The sequence below is a fragment of the Rhamphochromis sp. 'chilingali' genome (genome assembly GCF_963969265.1).
Source record: "Rhamphochromis sp. 'chilingali' genome assembly, chromosome: 2".
NCBI lineage: Eukaryota > Metazoa > Chordata > Actinopteri > Cichliformes > Cichlidae > Rhamphochromis > Rhamphochromis sp. 'chilingali'.
Window position 1 is genome coordinate 65,348,502 of NC_137930.1, and position 20,022 is coordinate 65,368,523.

Below are 20,022 nucleotides of genomic sequence, written 5' to 3' on the forward strand. Positions count from 1 at the left end.
TTCCACCCCCTCACTACATTCTGTCGTCATCTCAGCCCACAGAAGAACAAGGCACAGCTGGACACAGAACAATGTGTGAAGTGTGAGGGGCACTTGACCAAGCTGGGTCTATCTTTGGCTGTGACCACCAGCCACCTTCTTTCTGTCATGTGGGTGGTGCCTTATTTGTTCAGTGCAATGAAACGTGGTTTTGTTGACCACAGAATGAATGAGACCGAAACAGATCTTTGACTGTGCCACATTTATCCAAATAAAAAAAAATGTATTGCAGTACATCTACAGAAAATTGTATTCTGGACTTTTAAATATCTAGTCACACGAACATCATATCAAAATTTGAATAATTCCATTGATTTAAATAAAAAAAAAAAAAACATAAACCAAATACATCTTCACCACAACCACCTTAAGAGAACAAAAATCCTTGTGTGACTCAGCAGAGTCTTGGCCCAGAAGCTGTGGTGGTGCAGAAATCACAGTTAAGCCCGTAACTAAGCTGCCGCATCACAGTCATACACGTCAACCTGCTGTGTCATCTCTTCTGCTGCAAATGTGCTGGACTCTGAGTGTTTCTCAGCCTAAATGTGTTGCTGAGGCTCTGTTGACTTTTTCTCTGTTTCAGAGGTTTCTTGCTTGATGTCTCGAGGGAGGATGGTTCTGGAGGAGGGACATGGATTGGCTTCCAGGGGATTGGATTGACAAAACTGGGCGATGGGTAGGATTTGTCATAGGGACCTAGAGAAAAACAATCCAATGCAACAGTGACACATAAATCTCTGGAAGTCTAATTAAACTAATGAGCTACCGTCTATCTACAGGAGCCTCCGGACTAAGACCACCAGGTACCGGAACAGCTTCTTCCCCACAGCTGTCAGACTCCTGAACTCTGCCTCCTGACATCTGACCCACGTTAAACTCATGGACTGAACATACACACACACACACAACCACCTACACACACACACAATGAACAACTGTACCCTCAAACACACAATAATAACATGGACTGAACCACCACTCACAACCACTAGCACTTTATACAGCCTCTGTAGAAATTATCCACATATCTCACTTATCTTAACTGCACTACTGTATAGCTCTGTGTAAATAATCATTCTGTACATACGATAATTTTTAATCCTACAACTGTTTATAACTTGCATAGTTCACATTTCTGTATAACTGTATATCTCAGATTTCTGTATAGTTTTTCATATTTATATCCTGTTCATAGCCTGTACATACTTATAGTTATAGAATATTCATAACATACTTCATACCGTGTACATTATAACATACCATAATAGACCCATTTCTGTAATATACTTACATATCTATATTATTGCTAATATATATTGTAATATATCTATATCATGGCTAAAGCACTTCTGGATGGATGCAAACTGCATTTCGTTGCCCTGTACCTGTGCATGTGCAATGACAACAAAGTTGAATTCTATTCTATTCTATGGAATGATTATGATGTTTGAGTAAAATAAACCCAATAACGCCAAGTTAATTCAAATAAACATACTTGATGGATAGCTGGGCTTTTTGGGACTAGCTTTGCTTTTTTCATTCGCCTTTGCCAGCCATTCCTTAAACTTCTCTTCAGCCCTCCTACGCCGCTCCATCTCCTGCTCCTCCTTCAGGGAGGCTTCCTCCTGTCAAAAAGATACAAAAGAAATCTCTGAGAAACCATTTGGAATTTAAAAAAGAAGAGACAGCTGAACGAGAGCCTGATTACTTTCTCCTTCTTTTCCTTTTCTATTTTTTCTTGGTTCTTTCTTTGCAGCCAGTCTTTGTACTTTTGTTGAGCTTTCTGTTCAGTCTCCCGCCGTCTCTCCTGCTGCCTCTGCATCTCCTCCTCCTCCTTTCTTTGTTTAAGAAATTGCTCATGTCTCTCCTAGAATTATAACAAGAAACATAAAAGACTGTAGCGTAGCAGATAAGAAGATCAACACAACAATTTTACTTGAGAAGTTGTTTACCTGTTCTGTTTTAAGTTTTAGCCATTCTTGGATCTTGTTTTCCATGATGAGCTTTTTCTGTTCCTGCTCCCGTTCTTGTTTTTCTTTTCTTTCTTTTAGTAAGTGCTCCTAATATATGGGACACACGGAGCTTTTATTGGGGTGAAATGGTCACTACAACAAATTACAATCAGAATAAAAACACTTTTCTATTATGGGGATGGGACTAATGACTGCATGCCTTTTCTACTTTCTTTTCCTGCTTAAGACGCTCCTCTTTTGCTTTATTCACCAACCACATTTCCCACGCACTGAGGGTAGGTGAAGCTGCAGGCTGCTCCGAAATCGCTTTTGGTAGCTCACATCTATAAAATAAACGCAGATATAAAATTAGCTATGCCGCAAACAAGCCAGAACTAAAGCTGAACTAAAGCTTTACTGCAGCACCTGAATGGTGAAATACTGAGCCTGGAGTCATCCCTCTCTCTGGGGGAAGTGGTCTGCTGATCTGGGGTGGATCTCAGTTCTTCTTCGTCACTGTCGAAGCTGTCATGATAGATTGGAGAAAGCAGAGAAAAAGTGTCTTCTTCGTCGGATAGGATTCCGTCGCCAAAGTCCTTTGATGGATGGAAGTCTTTGAGAGGGGTCGAGCTGAAGCCGTTGGGTAGCCTCTCTCCAGACATCACTAGCCAGCAAATCTGTAGCGGACAGCACAAAAGCGAACAAAGTTCGCTAAGTCTTTTCTGTTTTCTTATGTAAAATGTAAAAGAAATGGGTAATGAGACACATAAATCTGAAATTCCAATGTCAGACACGGACGACGCTATATGAAAATATGTATTTAGCAGCATGCTAACGTTAGCTCAGCTCCTTAGCTCACTCCAACGACAACATAAACACATTTTGTGACATGCTATGAAACATTAGCAGAGCAAACTAGCTTACCGGAAAAAACAAATGCAAACTGGAGCTATTATGTTTAATTTTACAGGTTAACTGTCTCTTTCCAGGCCAGCTGGTCTCTTCTTCCAATCACGAGTTTGCAGCAGCGGAGGTTAGAAGTGATTTACAAACTTTTTCCCATGATACACCACGCCCCCACGCTGAGCTGGACGCTGTTGTCGTAACCATGGCGACACCACAAAAACGCACGTAGTTTAACAGTCCTAATCAACCTGCTCAAACTGCTTCACATTTCCACTTTTTATTTAAAGTAATAATGGTACAAAATCTCACGTTTGTATATTACTTCCCAGTTTAAATTACACTAAAATATAGGCCACTTTTTTTTTTTGCTTTAAAGGACTAAATCCGAAAAGAAATTTAAACTTGTTAACTTAATTCTTGTTTTCTAAGGCATTAAGGATGTATACTATATATATACTACTATGTATACTACAACCGTTCCAATCTGGAAAAAAGTTCAAAGACATCATATGAAGCTCAAAATTACCATGACATTCATGTTTGTGATGAGTGTGTGATACACTGTGTGTAAACTTTTAGCTGTTTCTTCATTAAAAAAGGCAATTGGGACATTTAAATATGATAAAGCTTCAATCATTTTGTGAGGTTCATTAGAATGACTGCTTCTATCATATTTTATTACATGGGACATTCCTAAAGGTGGGGAAGACAGAGAAATCAGATATATTGATTGGACTCTTGCTTCATTTCTGGTAGTATTATTGCAAGGTGCTTATCATTAAATGTTGTCAGCATATCAATAAAATGTAGATAAGTCTAAAAATAAGTCTATTAAGGACTGTAGACTTTGTACTTTAATGAATTCCAATGTTCAGTGCTTGTTTGGACAGCTAGTTCACCTCCTACAGTGATAAAATGCTGTCTGTCTCAGAGCTCCTTTAGTTGAAATTAACCTGCACATGCACCCTGTCTCACTCTCACTTAACATTTTGAGTCTAATTACCAGCAGGCCAGTCAAAATGAGGTTGTACGGGGAAGTGAAGAGAAGAGCTGCTTTCACAGAGACATGTAATATTTTGTGAGTGTTTGTAAAACCTTCTGCACTTGTTTATTTTTTAATGTTACAATAATATTGTACGTTCCCACAATACAACTGTGATTATGTTAACTGAAAACAGTGAGCATGTCAGCAACCGTGGTTAACCTCAATCATGGAAAGATTAACCTTCAAAGGGAGACATTAGTTATTGGGCTTATTGTATTCCCAGAAACTAACTACTACTACTCCAGAGCTCCACTTAATAAACTGATTATATTTATCATCACATGACAGACCATTCATTGGCAACATTATTTAAGTCATTATTTATACCAGGTATCTTATAAGATGACTTGAAGTGAAATTGAACCCGTTTGATCTGGATAATAATGCTATCTTCACAGCATTAAAGATCATTATTTAAAAAAACAAAAATAAATAAATCAAACAGCCACATGTTTATCTTTGAAATATTAGAAATATTTTAGGGTTGTCCTCTAAATAGCTCCCATCCATCACTCCTCCCTTATATAGTTTTTCATAATGTGTGAAATCTGAGTAATACATCCACACTTCCCCGTAAAATAAAGATGGACGAATCAGGTATGGCCATTTGCAGAAAACAGGTGGGTGTGGCTGAGTATACGTGTCCAGTGTCAGAGTCACACCTGGTTGTGAGATTCCAGCTTCTGTTACTCCTTCCCGACAAGGGCAGCAGTTCTCATTCAAAGCTCTTTACCGACAGCATTCACCCCACCAAGCAGAAGAGCTGCCCGGGATGGTAGCAGGAGACTTCAGGAGACTCCCAGAGGGCAGAAGCCCACTGCGACGTATCTCCCACACGCCTCATCTAGACCAGAGACCACAAAAGAAGCCTCGCAAGAAGCTCCAAGTGATCATCTGTGTACTTCTTGTGGAGTTATTTGAAAGGTTCACTTTCTTTGGGATTGTATGTAACATGATTCTATTTTGCACTGTGAAGCTCGGATATGACAACTACCTCGCTGCAACAGTCAACCTGTGCTTCATAGGAGCCAGCACACTCACCCCTGTTCTGGTTGGCTGGTTTGCAGAAGCCTGTCTAGGAAGGACTAAGGTGCTATACGTGTGTGCGTTTCTTCATTTCTTTGGTAAGACACAAGGGATTAAAGGTTGACACAAGTTGGCTGCCAAGAATTTGAAGCCATATGACTTCTAAAACAGCGTTTACCATCTTGGACTGTATTATTGTGAAAAGCAAGACTAGAGTAAGATCTGATGTTAGGCGATGACAGCTGTTTATAATGTTGTAATATTATAATGTATTTATTTTTATTTTTAAATGGCAGGAAAACAGGTGGGCACCTTGTACTTCTTTTCATTTGTTTCAGTAATTTTTTTTTGACTACATATCTCATGAATGTATCAAATCAACCATTGCCAAAAAGAAAATATCACTCAGAATCATTAGATGCATCTGCCACTGTAGGTACAGCCATGTTGCCTGTGGTGGCATTTCCCTTTGAGGATTTCTACATCGACAGCCACCACATGACCCACCAGCTGGGGTCTCGGGAGCAGCAGATTCTTTTTTACACTGGCCTGCTGGCTGCTGCACTGGGCATCGGTGGCATCCGAGCTATCCTTTGCCCCATGGGAGCTTACAACCTGCAGGGCTACAACCAGCACCAGCTCCTGACCTTCTTCAACTGGTGGGTGATGAGGCTACCCTGACGCATCATACATGTAGTTTACCAGTAGATTCATTTTTAGTTCTGCGAGGTTGGGTTTCGTATGGTTTGATTTCAGACAAAAAAAGTAGTAGCGACATGCCTTTGTTATTATATTACAAACAAACCTTTCTGACATAATGGTAATTCTATACTAGAGTGCATGGGGGGTTTCCTCTAAGGACTCCTTCTCCTTTCATAGACAAAACAAGTTTAAATTGAACCACCCTAGATGATGAAATTAGCACAAAGATATTTTGGATTTAAGTCTGACCAATATCACTGGCTCACTCTAAGATTTTTTTTCTCTTAATTTAGGTTCTACTGGCTGGTGAATCTGAATTCCACTGTTGTGTTTCTGGGCATTGCTTACATCCAGCAATCTGTGGCCAAAAATCTGGGCTTCCTCATCCCCTTCACCTCAGTGCTGCTGGCTCTCATTGCCATACACATGATGCGCAGTAACCTCACCTACAAACCCAAGAAAGGTAAGATACCAAAAAAAGGATTAGAAAGAGAAAACCTTTTCCTCGTCTCCTTTTTTGTACAGGCCACAAAAAGTTCAACTGTTCGTGCTTCATGCTTTTATTGAGCTTAGGTGGATCATTACTGACCACATTGGGAGTTTTCTTGAACTCTTTCAAGATGTGCTGCCTCCACTATCGCTACTTGAGCGGGCAGGTAGCATCTTGGCTGGACCGGGCGAAAGAGAATAATGGTGGCCGGTACAGTGAGACTCACGTGGAGAATGCCAAAGTCCTGGCCAAGCTCTTCCCTCTTTATGGGCTTCAGCTGCTCTACAGAGTCTGCCTCACACAGGTAGGTCCCTGAGAAATTACAATGCATGAAGCAGAAAACTGACATGTTTAATCGCCTTCAGGTCTGGTTAAGAAATATGCCTCCCACAGATCCCGTCAGGTTACTACATTCAGACGATGAGCTCCAACCTTCACCTGAAGGACCACCTTTTGCCCATCGCTGCCATGAATGTGATCAGCATCCTGCCTCTGCTGCTCTTAGCGCCACTGATGGAGTGTGTGATGACCTGCTACCTGTCCATGGAAAAAACTCCTCCAGCACCTGTAAAACGTATTAGTGAGTATTTACATGCATGCAAGCCCCAACTAGTTCGCATGTTGTCGTTATTTATTCTCTTAAATATTCCTTTATCTCCTCTCATTCCCTCTTTTTGTCTTGTAATCACAACCTCCCGTTCCTCAGCCCCCTCTCTCATCACCCCACCCTGTCCATCCTCCCCCTCCAGCTCTGGGCCATGCATGTGCCACTCTGTCGGTCCTGGTTGCAGGTTTGACTGAGCTGCAGAGGAAGTCTTACCCCCTGGTGGAGCAGACACTTTCTGGAAAGCTTTTGCAAGTTTCTTCCATGCCGTGTTTCCAGCTGGCTCCTCAGTACATCCTGCTCGGTCTGGCAGAAGCTCTCGTCACCCCTGCGTGTGAGTGGGAGACTTACTGTTATGTCTCCGTTTGTGCATATCATTCTGATTTGTGAAACGAGTATAATGTGGCACATAAGCAGCAGGAGACATGCTCATACAGTTTCTGTTGTCTGGCAGGCTCCCTCATTTCTTTCCAGCTCACCCCGAACCACATCAGAGGGATCGCCCTGCACTTCCTCACTCTGTCCTATGGAGGGGGATGTTTTCTCGGTGCCTTTATTATTCAGCTGATGTACTTTCTCTCTGGAGGTAAAATTCAAACAAACAAACAAGAAAATACAAATACAGGACTAACAAATGACATAGAGGCACTGGTACTAAACACTGTGGTGCTCTGTTACAGGAAGCTTTTACCCAAGCACACTGCATGATGGCAATTTGGAGAGATTCTTCTTCCTCTTGGCCACACTGATGGCTGTAAATACCCTGGCATTTTGGAGTGTGTCATACAGGTACAGTAAAACAGGTAGACGATGATCCAATAAAGTTTAGATTGTTCCATGTCCATCACAGTCTGTTGAAGGTTCATATCAACAGCTGGTAAAGAATTTGATGTTTTAGCAAAAACACATACATAGAGTTTGATATAAGAAACATGATAACTAAACGGTTTCAGTGTAAACTTTTTATTCAAAGCATGTTTTTACAAGTATATTTGTAAAAAGAAAAAAAAGTATCACAGCTCTAAGTGTATTTCTTGTTACATTAATGTTGTGCAGGTACGTGGACCTAAGTGTTCAGGGCAAAGCGCTGACCATCAGCCCTCTGACTGAGAAGCTGCTGCATTACAAGGCCTGTCTGCGCTTCTACGACACTGTAGACCGCACTGACTGCATTTTATGAATGATTTCTCTAAAATGTCCTCTGTTACTGGTGCTAGCACTTTGTTACCGAGTCAAAATTTATAGTGATTGACTAAATTGTAAAAATGTAAAAATGTAATATATGAAGTGTGCATATTTTATTTATTTTCACGTATATTGTGTATTTAATTAAACGTCATGAATTGTGAGCTTTGTTTTATTTACATAAATGTGAATTCAGGAGTAAACTGTGACATTTCTATATTGAAAAGGTGAATATTAGTACAATAAACTCAATAAAGAATATTATTATTAGTATGCATGGTCCTTACTTTAAGGCAGTTTAGCTAAAGCAATGACTCCGTTTACGTGACTGAACAGTAGCTGCAATTACAAAGCAATCATATTTCAAGCTCTCCTCACAATGAAAATCAGACTTAAAGCTATTAACCACTTTTCCAAACAAAGTGTGCTTAAACGTGATCAATTTTAGACATGACACAAACAGAATAACGTAATCTGTTTTTAACCGTCACTTTGAAAAATATATAAACATTTAAAGAGTATAACTACCTTTAAATTATTGCATCTTATATCAGGATAAATTTCAATACAAATAGTAAATAAACATTATATAACTATATGTATTTTTGTGAAGGTTTCTCCAGTGAATTATCAGGAAAAAAGGACAAAGCATCCAAGGTACCGTCCTCGTTTCTGTTAATCAGTTATGTTGTCACCAAGAAATTTCTAGGACTGATGTGAAAAATATGAAATGAGCATTTAATCAAACATGTCTCTAACTGCGTGTCATCACAACTTTATTTTATTCATGCAAACATGAATTTAAGAGTATACTGTAATATTACCTCATCAAAAAAGGTAAATTATAGTTTATTAAAATCAGTAAACAATAAATTATTATCATGATCCTTCATTTGAGTCATTTCAGAAAAAGCAATCCTTTACTTTGAGTCAGTTGAGCAGTAGTTTCCCATCGCTTTAAAACAAACAAAAGCTTGTTTTCATTTTGTTCCTCTACCTTACAACACAATAAACTCAAAAAGACTCACCCTCTATGTTTAAAGCTCTAAATATAAATAATGCAACATAAATGAGACTTAAGTTACAGAGAAATCATCCTCTCAAAGTCTCTTTGGGCTCAGTTTTAGGCATGAAGGAAGCTGTAAAATCAGCCTTAAAATGAAATACTAAAAAGGCATGTTACATTGTTTATTATGTGTTTTGTATCATTCAAGTCTTTCACAAAACTGCAAATAAAGAGGAGTTTAGTCACAAGAAAAAGCAGAATAATAGAAATTCTCTCCTAAACTCTCAGGGAGTTGAGCTGTTATTACATTTTACACCTTGATATAAAAACTAACGAGGTAAGAGTCATCAAAAAGTGCCAAATGTCAGATTTTACATTTTAACAAGCATCTTGGGAAAGACTTAAAAATATCCACTGTTTAACTCACACAGCAGAAACCTCAGAAATATTCATATATTTGTGTTGAGCTATTTGGATTTCCCTTGCGACCAATTCCGTCCAAGCTACTTTCACTTTTCCCACTATTTGGACACTGAAGTAGCTGAATTGCTCATGTTATGTTTATTATCAAATATGTCTTAATGTCTTAAAAGTATTAATTTATTTACTTGAAAGGGGGAAAAGGTAAAAAAACATTTATCAATCAGTGTTTTGATGCAGTTTTACTACTATTTAAAAGAAAAAAGATAGTTATAATAAGAGGAAAGGTAATTGTTTACTGTTTGATTCCTGATTTTTAACTGAGAAAGAAGTACTCAGAGATTATTTTTATCACTTTGTCAATCAGTGCACTAATATTGGAAACTGCACTATTGTCTCTAACTCTGAATTTTAAATGTGCAGCTTGTCCTGAAGATAACACTTTATTAATGTGTGCAGCAGTGAGCACAAAGTCTTCAGTGATGAGGAATTCTCCACAGACATGTTGACCCTTGTTATTCTGAACTGATCCCATGTAGGGTATCGAGTTGTCCAGAGCTTTTGTTCCATGAAAAATTCCTGTTGAAAACTCTGGTAAATAAAAAAAAAAAGAAGATGATAAAGTTAGTGTGCCGTTTACAGCCGTAAGATAAATCAGGTATATTTGATGTTCACACTGATGCCTTGTAGACATGGTAGAAAACAAAGAAGAAACTTGTGAAGACAGTGCATGGTGCCAGCAGGACACTCAAACTGTCCTTTACTCAGTAGAAAGACTTTTATACATCACGCGTCTTAGTTTGAAGGCTGGTCTATCGTTATCATCTCGACTTCCTGTCATGCCAACCTCTCTGCAGTGCAGGTTTGATTTACCATTATCTAATGTCAAAAGGGGGATGGTGCGTTACAAGGCAGCAAGAGAGACAGAAAGGCAGGAGAGTTCAGGTAAGAGTTGGATTTTAAATAGAGGGCTCTGTGTGCGGGCAGGCAGAGATGAGGATCCAAATGCAGGACTCAAACACAGAATTGTAACTCAAAACCTCAGCTTTATTGCTGGAGAAATTAAAACATGAACTGAACAAGGGTAGTGAACACGAAAATATTGACCACAGTATAAAACACACATCCGATGGTACGATGCGGCACTGAGCAAGGGCAAACACAGGGCTAATATACACAGGGAAGTAATCAGGGAATGGAAAACAGGAAACAGGAAAACAATACACACTAAACTAACACTAAACTAAGACACGGACTGGACAGAGAGAGACAGACTAGACACTGAACTAAACCAGCAAAAAACATGAGAACACAAAACCTAAGAACTAATCCCTAAACAAGAATAACTAAAACATAGATTAATAATCATCATCATCATCATCATCATAACCAACAAAAGCACCACAAGAGAATAAGAAAACAATCCATAATGCAAAAACACACCAAAACATAACAACTCAAAATACTGGCTCAAACTGACCCAGAACCGTGACAGGTAAGGAGATGTCATTTCAGGACTTAAAACCAGACTCTAAGAAATTGCTGTGTCTAATTTTGCGATGCTGCGAGTAACAAACTGGGTTCCGTCTGGAGGTTGAAGAGGAACTCTCCCTCGCCAGGCCGACAGCCGTCTGTGCCACAGTTTATCTCATCTCAGTTTATCTCATGGAGTGCAGGGCTAAATTTAAAATTATTAGATATTTAAGACAATGTATATATTCTTCTATGACAAAAAATACAAGTGTTCATTTAAGCAAATAAACAGAGCCGTAAGAGATGTTTTTCAGAAATTGTTGTCTTTATTTTGATTTGCAACTAACAAATTTTTTAAAAATTTGTAGTTTTTGTCGTGCTCTCTATTATGTGAACCCCTCACCTAATTTGTTGTGTTTTTTAACAAATTAAACCCCAACAATCAAATGATCCCCTGTGAGCAAGCACTAGGCACAGTGGAAAGGAAAAACTCCCTTTAAACAGGAAGAAACCTTTGACAGAACCAGGCTCAGGAAGGGGCAGCCATCTGTCGCGACTGGTTGGGGGGTGAGAGGCAAAAGAAAAGAAAAATGAGAGCACAAGTTAGCTAAATGTTGCGCACGTTGTCTAACATGAACAACGTATGGTTTTCTGGACTGTGGATGAAAAGCAGTCCATCATTACTAGTCTTTAAAAGGGAACTAATCCATCACCAAGGTGGCAACATGGCTCAAGGAGGCCATAGACAGAGTTAAATAGGCAATCACTGTTAAGAATTGAAAAGCCCCAGTAAGCTGCAGGTATAATAAGGCCTACTGCGGCAACACCTAAACCTATTTTAAGTAGGCGTTTGGCACCATGACGCCATGAACCACTAGTCGGAGCCACGTCAGGAGATGGTTCTGAGACAGGACAATCAAGCTCTTCAGGTTGAAGACCAAGATTCTCCTGTGTCGGGACCACATCAGGAGGTGGTTCCGAGGCAGGGAAACCTCCAGCAGAACCAGGCTCAGGAGGGGACAGTCAACTGCTGGGACTGGTTGGGGGGGGAGGGTGAAAAAAGAAAAAAGATGAAGAAGGTGGAGAATATGTGTTAGGGGGGACAGGAGAGGTGAAAAGTAAGATGGATCACAGGTGGAGGAGGACGAGGCTAAATCATCTGAATAAGCGGCAGAACCAGCCTTTTTTCTTCTTTTTCAGGTATTTTTCCATGAGCTCGTTCTCCAGGATAAGGGTTCTCAATTGATCATTTGTTTCTGCATTCTGCTGCTCGAGTTGCTGGCATCTTTGCTCCATTTCTTTTAAAGTTTCTTGTTTTTTTCTAAGCTTTTCTGTCAGGTCTTCATGTATTTTCTCTTGTTGTTGCTTTTGTGCCTGCATTTCAATTATTTGGCTCTTCAAGTCATTGGACTTCAACAACATCTCCTTAATGACCGCTGAGTGTTTCCTCTTCATTCCATCAATCCTACGCTGCATCTTTGAACATCGTTTTTCCAGTATTTCCTTTTCTCTTTGCAGTTCAGGTGTTTCATTACAAAATTCTAGCAATTCTAGATTCCTTCTCTCAAGGTCCCGGAGAATACGTTTTTCTTTGTTCTGTTGCTTTTTTTCTTCAAGAAGCTTTTTCTTTTTGCACTTTGTTTTACCAAACCTGACTATCAGATCGTTGTACAATTTCTGTGTGGCTTTGAGTTTGTCCTGCATTTGTATTTCCTTTTCTCTTTGCAGTTTAAGTGTTTCGTCATATTCTTTATTATAAAATTCTTGCAATTCTAGATGCCTTCTCTCAAAGTCCTGGATAATACGTTTTTCTTCTTCCTGTTGCTTTTTTTCTTCAAGAAGCTCTTCATTTTTGCACTTTGTTACACCAAACCTGACTATCAGATCGTTGTACAAGTTCTGCATGGCTTTGAGTTCGTCCTGCATTTGTATTTCCTGTTCAGTCTTCTGTTGGTGGATTTTTTCAATTGTTTTCTCCGCTTCATTGAGCTTTCCTCGAAGCACCTGATTCTGTTTCTCAATGTTTTGGAGATCCCACTGTATCTCCTCAATATTAGCTTTCTTTCGTTGAAGCTGGGCAGATGTTTCTTTTAATTCAGCACTCTGTGTTCCTGATGAAAGAAAACGAGAAAAGATCTTCTCTCGTCCTTCATCAAACTTCACTCCCGAGCCCTCATTGATCATTTCTATATCAGGCTGGCGTTGCTGTTTTTCTTCCAGGTCTTTATTTCGTGCTTCCAGTTGTCTGCACTTTTCCTCTAGTTGAAGCTTCTCTTCTTCAATTTGTTTAATTTTGTAATGTAGGTCAGATTTTTCCTTCTGACTTTCATGTAATGCTCTTTGGACTGATAAGACACCATCCGTGGTCATTTCTCCTGGAGAGATTGGCCGGCCAGAACACAAAGGACAGGCAGCATAATCTTTTTGTGTTTGTTGGCGTTTTTGTGGAAGCATGTTGGAGCCTGTGCACAGTGACTCTGAAAAGGCTTAGAAATATTTCCAAATGTATCTCTGGTCGAACGTTTGAAGGCTGTGAACAAACTGATTTTAAAATTGCTGCTTCTGATCCCTATTTATAGACTTTCGTGGCTGCGAATTTGACGTCAGCGCTCTTTGAGCCTTTGATCCTTTGTTCGATCACAGGATCACAGGATCACATGACAGCTGTGCGTAATTCTGCGCATGCTCAGAGAATACACATTGAGATGCACGGTTTTGTTTTGTTTTGAATTTTTTTAAATACCCTGAAAACAGTGTTGCCAACTTAGCGATTTTGTCGCTATATTTAGAGAGTTTTCAAACCCCCCTTAGCGTCGTTTTTTTTTTTTTCTAAAAAGCGACTAGCGACAAATCTGGCGACTTTTTCTGGTGTTATTGGAGGCTTATTTATGACGACTTTTGACGTGAAAGCGCTTGTTGCTCTTACTATCAACAAGCAGCGGGTGCTGCCGTGGGCACATCGCTCGTGCCAAAGCGCTCACAGGCGGAGGATAGTCCTCCTCCAGCCGCTACACAGCAAAAATGCCAGTGTTGATTTTTCAGTGTTAGTAGATTTCAACAGAGTTCCGAGTTAGTTCAACACTTAATCGAGTTAAAATAACACATCGGGAGTTGATTCCTGAAAAGTGTAAGTGTAGATTTTAGTCGTTACTGCATTTTAACACTGTGGGTGTTAAATTAGACCACACCTTCATTTCCTGTGGAGCTTCGCAATCCAGAATCTTCGGTCGCCATTTTTTCTTGCTGATGCGGTAAGTTTTATTCGGTTAAATATTAAGTTTTAGATTGATGTTAGAACAAGTAACATGATAACTAGTAAAAGAAATAGTATTTATATCAAAATACATCATCTTTAAGTGTCATATTTGAATTTTAACTGTTTTTGTTAAGCTGGGCTACTGCTAGCTAGAACTCTGCAAAGTACCAGTTTCTTTCCTAATATTCATTTAGCATAATCTGGCTATTGGCAGACTGTAATGAATATTACATGTTAATATATTTCACAGTTTTTATTAAATGCCTTTTATTTATTTTCGAATTAAACTGCCAAAGCCTTAGGGTCAGTGGTCTCAAACTCGCGGCCCAGAGGCCACTCGTGGCCCAAAGGCCACTTGCGGCCCACGTCAGGTGAGGTGAAGAAGTATAATGCAATTTGGCCCTTAAAGTGACTTTTTTTTGTCATTAGCCAAAAATGATTTAATATAAAGGCAATGAGGGCAGAGTGTTACCGGCCCTCATGGGTAGTGTAGTCCGTGCTGCGGGGAGAACGTGTGGAACTGCCCCTCCCGTTGTGTGTTTGAGCGCGAGAGAGGGAGAAAGTAAGAGCTGTTACCGATGAGAAATGGAAGAAGAGAGCATGTAAATATAATAATAACCACTGCCGCCAAAATGAGTGCCTGCTTGTAAGAAAGCTGTTAAGATTCGACTGTACACTGTGTTCGCTGACAGTAAAGCTACAAGCCCGACAACCCAGCGTATTGGCCAGAGGTGTCATTACCACGGTTCAGAGCCGCGGACCTGGCCGAGGTAACAAGAGAGTACAAACATGTGGAGGGATTGGCTTTGTTAGTTCAGTGAGAGTCAAAAACTAATGTGTACACTTATTTCTGCATTTTTATTTTGTTAAATATGAATAAAATTACAGCAGAAGTGCTGCAAAGTGTCTGACCAGAAAGAGAGGACCATTGTGTTAATTTGGTAGTTCAATTAAAGGCATCGGTTAGTTAAGAGGGAGAGGGGGGGATGCGTTCATATTTGCAGTTTTGTCTTGTTATACAATATTTGAAATTTAAAAACGAACAAACCAAACGCTACATTGTCAGGAATATTTGTGGGGAGGGTTTTTATCGCTTAAAATATATAAAAAATAATAAAATAGAAATATGGTTCCTACTAACCCCTGTGATAGTTGAGAGAATACTGTATTGCAGTCATGTTACACAGCTTGTACTACTTAAAAAATGGATCAAGGATGTTTTTCTTAACAAAATTAATTTTAACTCAGTCTAAAGGGACTAGACATGCTAGATATTTTGCAAAGAAATGGTGTTATATGCTGGACCTTATTTTACTCTTGGCAGGTGGTGATATGCTGGTTCCCGAGAAGAGATGAACTAATCAAAGTCAGCTTTTCAAGACAGCCCCAAGACTCTTCGCAACTTGTGTTCAAATGTGAGGCCGTTGTCAGGTGATAAATGCAAGGAAGAGGCACTCAACTGACATGAAACATGTCAAAGACAACATGAAGGTGACATTTCAACATAGGCAAAAAGTGGTTCAAGAACCTGCCATAGCTTCTACTGTCCTGGACCTTTTCCCAAGATTTCTGGATACACCTGGCTTGGTAAGGCATAAAATAATTTAATGACTGCTTTGTGGTTCCTTTGTTTGTTTTCTTGTTAATGTGTTGTTTCTGTTGTTACACTTTGTGTTTAAGATTGACCAAGACTTCACAATGCTGTTTTTTGGGGAGGAAGTGTCTGGTAAGTTCCTTGCAAAGTGGCCAACATTCTTCAAGCCAAGGATCATCAAAGATTGCAAAAATCTGTCCCAGAGTACAGAATTGGATGAGCTGCTCATTTCTGCACAGCGTTACTCTAACGAGGCTGGTAAGTGTAAGTTGGAAATGGTAGATTTTGCATGCCTTTACAGCATTTGCTTAATTCCCACAACACAATATATCACTCATTTCTGTATGGTATGAAAACAAGCTTACAAACATGTTAAACCTGAAATGACATTTAATGTAGTTTGAACACAAAAAAAGTTACATAATCTTACTATTGTTATGACTCGATTGTTATGACTCACTTGGTGGCCAGAAGATTTTAAGTCTCTAGAAATGAATTTTTATACCAAGGCGCTGGAAAACTGCCTTATTAGAAAAATTATCAGGTGTCTAAAATGTCATCATGGTATTACATAACGTGGAAAAATGACTGCTGTGGTCCTTTAAATGACAGTAATTGTGATGATCTTAATTTCTATCCTGTAGTTTGGGACTGCGAGGCGGCTGCCCTCTTTTGCTGCTTCACTTCACTCCATCATCTAAGGGAAGGACGTCTTCAAAGATTAGCACATCAGATGCTGCTCACCACCTAATGAAATTCATCAAGGTATGCTTTTTAGAATTGTATATTTCTCTTTTGATGAGAACAGATGCAAATTATCAACGGCTGATATTTTAAGATGGCAAGGTGATCCAACCTGCAGCAGATGTATCTATCCCAGACAAGCTTGGTGTTGCAGGACTGACATGTCATTGTTTCTATTAAAACTAAATGTACACATTGAAACAAAAATAATTGTGCGCGCGGAGTGAAACATTTTAATATTGTCATAATTTCAAACAGCAATGCCTCAACATCAGATTATCAATTTTGTTTAATGTGAATCACTTGGTTTCTTTCTCTCCCTCAGGTGGGAGGTAGCACAGAGGCTTTTCTTAAGGCTGGCCCCACTCAGCCATTCGTCCTGTGGGTTGGAGAAAGAAAGAACATCATCCAAAGTTTCTACCCAAAGTTTCTACATTGTCCTAGATCAAAAGGTCATTCCCTGTGTGACACAGATGGGAGATGCAGGTTTTGACAAGGCAAAACTTTTCAAGGCACATTTTTTAATTTGCCGTGTCCTTTGATAAGGCATTGGACAACTTCTACACATTCATCCAGACCATCAAGTGTATGGCATTGATGTTGGCAGCGTGAAGGACAGTCCTCGGGTCAATGAAACAAGAGGAAGTCTTCACTGTACGGTTTAAAGATATCCACTATTCAGCACTTTGACTGGAAATGTTCATCTGTTACATTTGCAAGATACACCACACAAGTTGCTCAGTGTTATTTAGACATTTGAAGTTCCAGCATGGTTTGTACCCAGGAAAGTTTTTACGTTTGACCTGTGGAGAGCCTGGATGTTCATTTATCTTTCACACGTACTCTGGTTACAAGCGGCACTTATTCCGAGCACATGGAGACTGCGTTCACTCTGAGGTCATCAACAATTTTGAGCCTGTACCTAACGATGGAACCTCTGTTTCACAGCCTGTAAATGTGGCTCATCCCATGACAATAACTACACCGGTTCCAGTTGAAAAAAGGCAAATACTGAACATGTGCAGCTCTGTTATTGCTCAAGTACAATCATCAGGAGTTCCTGAAAGTACTGTACAGTGTTTAGTTGGTTCATTGGAGGAACTGGTTAATGACATCCATGCACATGCAAAACAATCTGTTGTCGACTGTTTGTCAACTGATACATCAAGAGAAACCTTAGAAAAAGTTGAGGATTGCTTTGATCAGCTTGAAAACATGTGATGTGACAATAAAAAGTGATTTGATTTGATTTGAAATCCATTTTCATGTCTTAACACAGAATCTAAAAGGATAAGATATTTTGAGCAAAAATGGAAAATAGTTGAACCCATAGAGCATGTTCTTGGTGTGCGTTTTGATGTACGCAAAGATAGAACAACAGGGACATACAGGCAAGTTCCTGTCAATGATAAATTCATGTACGTTCCTATCATGGGATCCCTTTCATCTATGTTTCGAAACAGTGAACTTTGTAGCAGTTTCCAGAAAAAAAAACTAAACATGGAGGGATTGTACAGAGATTTAAATGACGGCTCCTACTTCAAAAATCACAGTTTATTCTCACAACAAGAACATGCTCTCCAGATCCAGCTCTACTATGACGATTTTGAAACTGCTAATCCTTTAGGCTCAAAAAAGGGGGTGCACAAACTTGGTTGTATTTATTTTGTTTTGAGAAATTTGCCACCAGAGTTAAATTCTGTGGTGATGAACATTCATCTTGTAGCCCTTTTTCATTCAGAAGACTTAAAAAAATATGGGTTTGATCCTATCCTAAAGCCACTTGTTGATGATCTAAAGATTTTAGAGACTGAAGGAATGCAAGTGCCCTTTTCAGCCACACCTGTGAGAGGTTCGCTTTTTCAGATTACAGGTGACAACTTGGCTTTACATAGCATTTTTGGTTTTGTTGAATCATTTAGTGCAAACTATTGTTGTAGATTTTGTTTAACTGATAAGACAGAGTTGCAGTCAGTTTTTAGTGAAGATCATGTAGGCTTAACACTGCGTTCCAAAGAACTTCATTACAAACACTGTGGTGCCATTCAACAAAATCCTGCTTTGGCCTCAACATTTGGTGTAAAAAGAAATTGTTTACTCAATTCACTTCGGCTGTTCCATATTTCAGACAACTATGCTGTAGACATAATGCATGATCTACTAGAGGGAGTGGTGCAGTATGAGTTAAAGCTTGTGTTTCAGTACTTGATTAAGACCTCTTTGATATCCTTGAATTCATTGTCACAGAGAATTATAAGCTTTAACTACGGATATGCACAGAGAAGGAACAGGCCAGGTGGGCTAAAACTGGATGACAACAGCAAAGATCTTGGGCTTAATGCTGTGCAGTCATGGTGTCTTTTGCGGAATAGCCCATTGATTTTTGGAGATATCGTTTGCAGAAATGATGGACATTGGAACTTGCTACTTTTGTTAGTTCAAATTGTGAACATTGTTTTTTCACCCATTATAACTCATGGCATGACTTGCTATTTGAAACATCTGATTGCCGATCATCACAAGGCTTTCAAATCTCTCTTTCCAGAACGGAATTTGATTCCAAAGCACCACCTAATGATCCATTACCCACGCTGCATTAGAAAAATTGGGCCACTCATACATATGTGGTGCATGAGATTTGAAGCAAAGCACAAGTTCTTCAAAAGATCTGTAAAGAACTTTAAAAATATCACAAAAACACTAGTAAAAAAAAACATCAGAATCAATTAGCCTTTCATTTTGAAAATTTTTATTTTAAAAGATTACAGTTCGGCCCCATTAATGAAGTCTTGGCCAGCAGCTTAAAAGGCAGTGAAGCACTGAATAAAATGTTTGATGTTTCTTCTATTGTTTCTACAACTTCCTGGGTCAAAAGTTATGGTACAGAATATCAAGTTGGGATGTATGTTTGTTCTGGTGTTGAAAATGAGATGCCTTTGTTCAGTAAGATTGTCAGTATAATTGTTAGCGATTTCAATACTTATCTTCTAACTTGTAAGGTCTCAACAGTATATTTCAATGATCACTTAAATGCATTTGTTATTGAGGATGGATTAGATGTCTTTGCACTGATCTCTGTAGATGATCTGGTGTACTATAGACCTTATGATAGGCAATTTTCAAATGGCACTGATGACAAAATGTACATTGTCCCATACTGTAATTTTGTATGACTTGTTTACTTGTGGTGTATCTGAATACAAAGTATTTTGGAACGTTAATGTCTTGTATTTCTTTGTAATGGGTGGATGTTGGGGGTTAATTGTAGCAGTAGAGATATCAGAGATTAATGGGAGTTTATTGTAATCTGGTGGTATTAATGATTTGACTGACACTAGTGTTAGTGTTAGAAAATTAACACTATTCAGAGTTGAATTTTTTAACACCAGGGCTAGTGTAAAGTACCACCAACACTATTCGGTGTTAATTTTTAACACTTAACACCAGTGTAGAATATTTTTGACACTGGTCAGTGTTACTCAGTGTTAATTTTTAACTCTGTGCAGTGTTAAAATAACACTAGCTCGTTGTTAAAAATATAACACTTTGAAAAGTGTTAATTTAACACTCAAAAGAGTGG

At 39.1% G+C, this 20,022-nt stretch overlaps 2 protein-coding genes across 2 annotated transcripts; one reads left to right on the plus strand and one right to left on the minus strand.

Annotated features, from left to right (window-relative positions):
• Positions 1-242: 242 nt before the first annotated feature.
• Positions 243-3,045, minus strand: ccdc34 (coiled-coil domain containing 34). The gene is made up of 7 exons (XM_080906958.1): positions 2,916-3,045; positions 2,418-2,668; positions 2,212-2,335; positions 1,992-2,099; positions 1,748-1,906; positions 1,535-1,664; positions 243-735 (listed from the first exon to the last, which is right to left on the minus strand). Exons 2-7 carry the CDS (start codon positions 2,651-2,653, stop codon positions 533-535), a joined length of 960 nt encoding a protein of 319 aa, XP_080763084.1. The 5' UTR covers positions 2,654-2,668; positions 2,916-3,045; the 3' UTR covers positions 243-532.
• Positions 3,046-4,526: 1,481 nt separating this feature from the next.
• slc15a5 (solute carrier family 15 member 5) lies at positions 4,527-8,191 on the plus strand (the record flags this gene model as incomplete). Its single annotated transcript, XM_080906829.1, is given in 10 exon segments — positions 4,527-4,703; positions 4,706-5,066; positions 5,405-5,627; positions 5,964-6,133; positions 6,244-6,464; positions 6,554-6,740; positions 6,910-7,098; positions 7,219-7,350; positions 7,445-7,553; positions 7,821-8,191. Coding segments are annotated over 10 exon segments (1,893 nt in total). The 3' UTR covers positions 7,945-8,191.
• Positions 8,192-20,022: the final 11,831 nt, after the last annotated feature.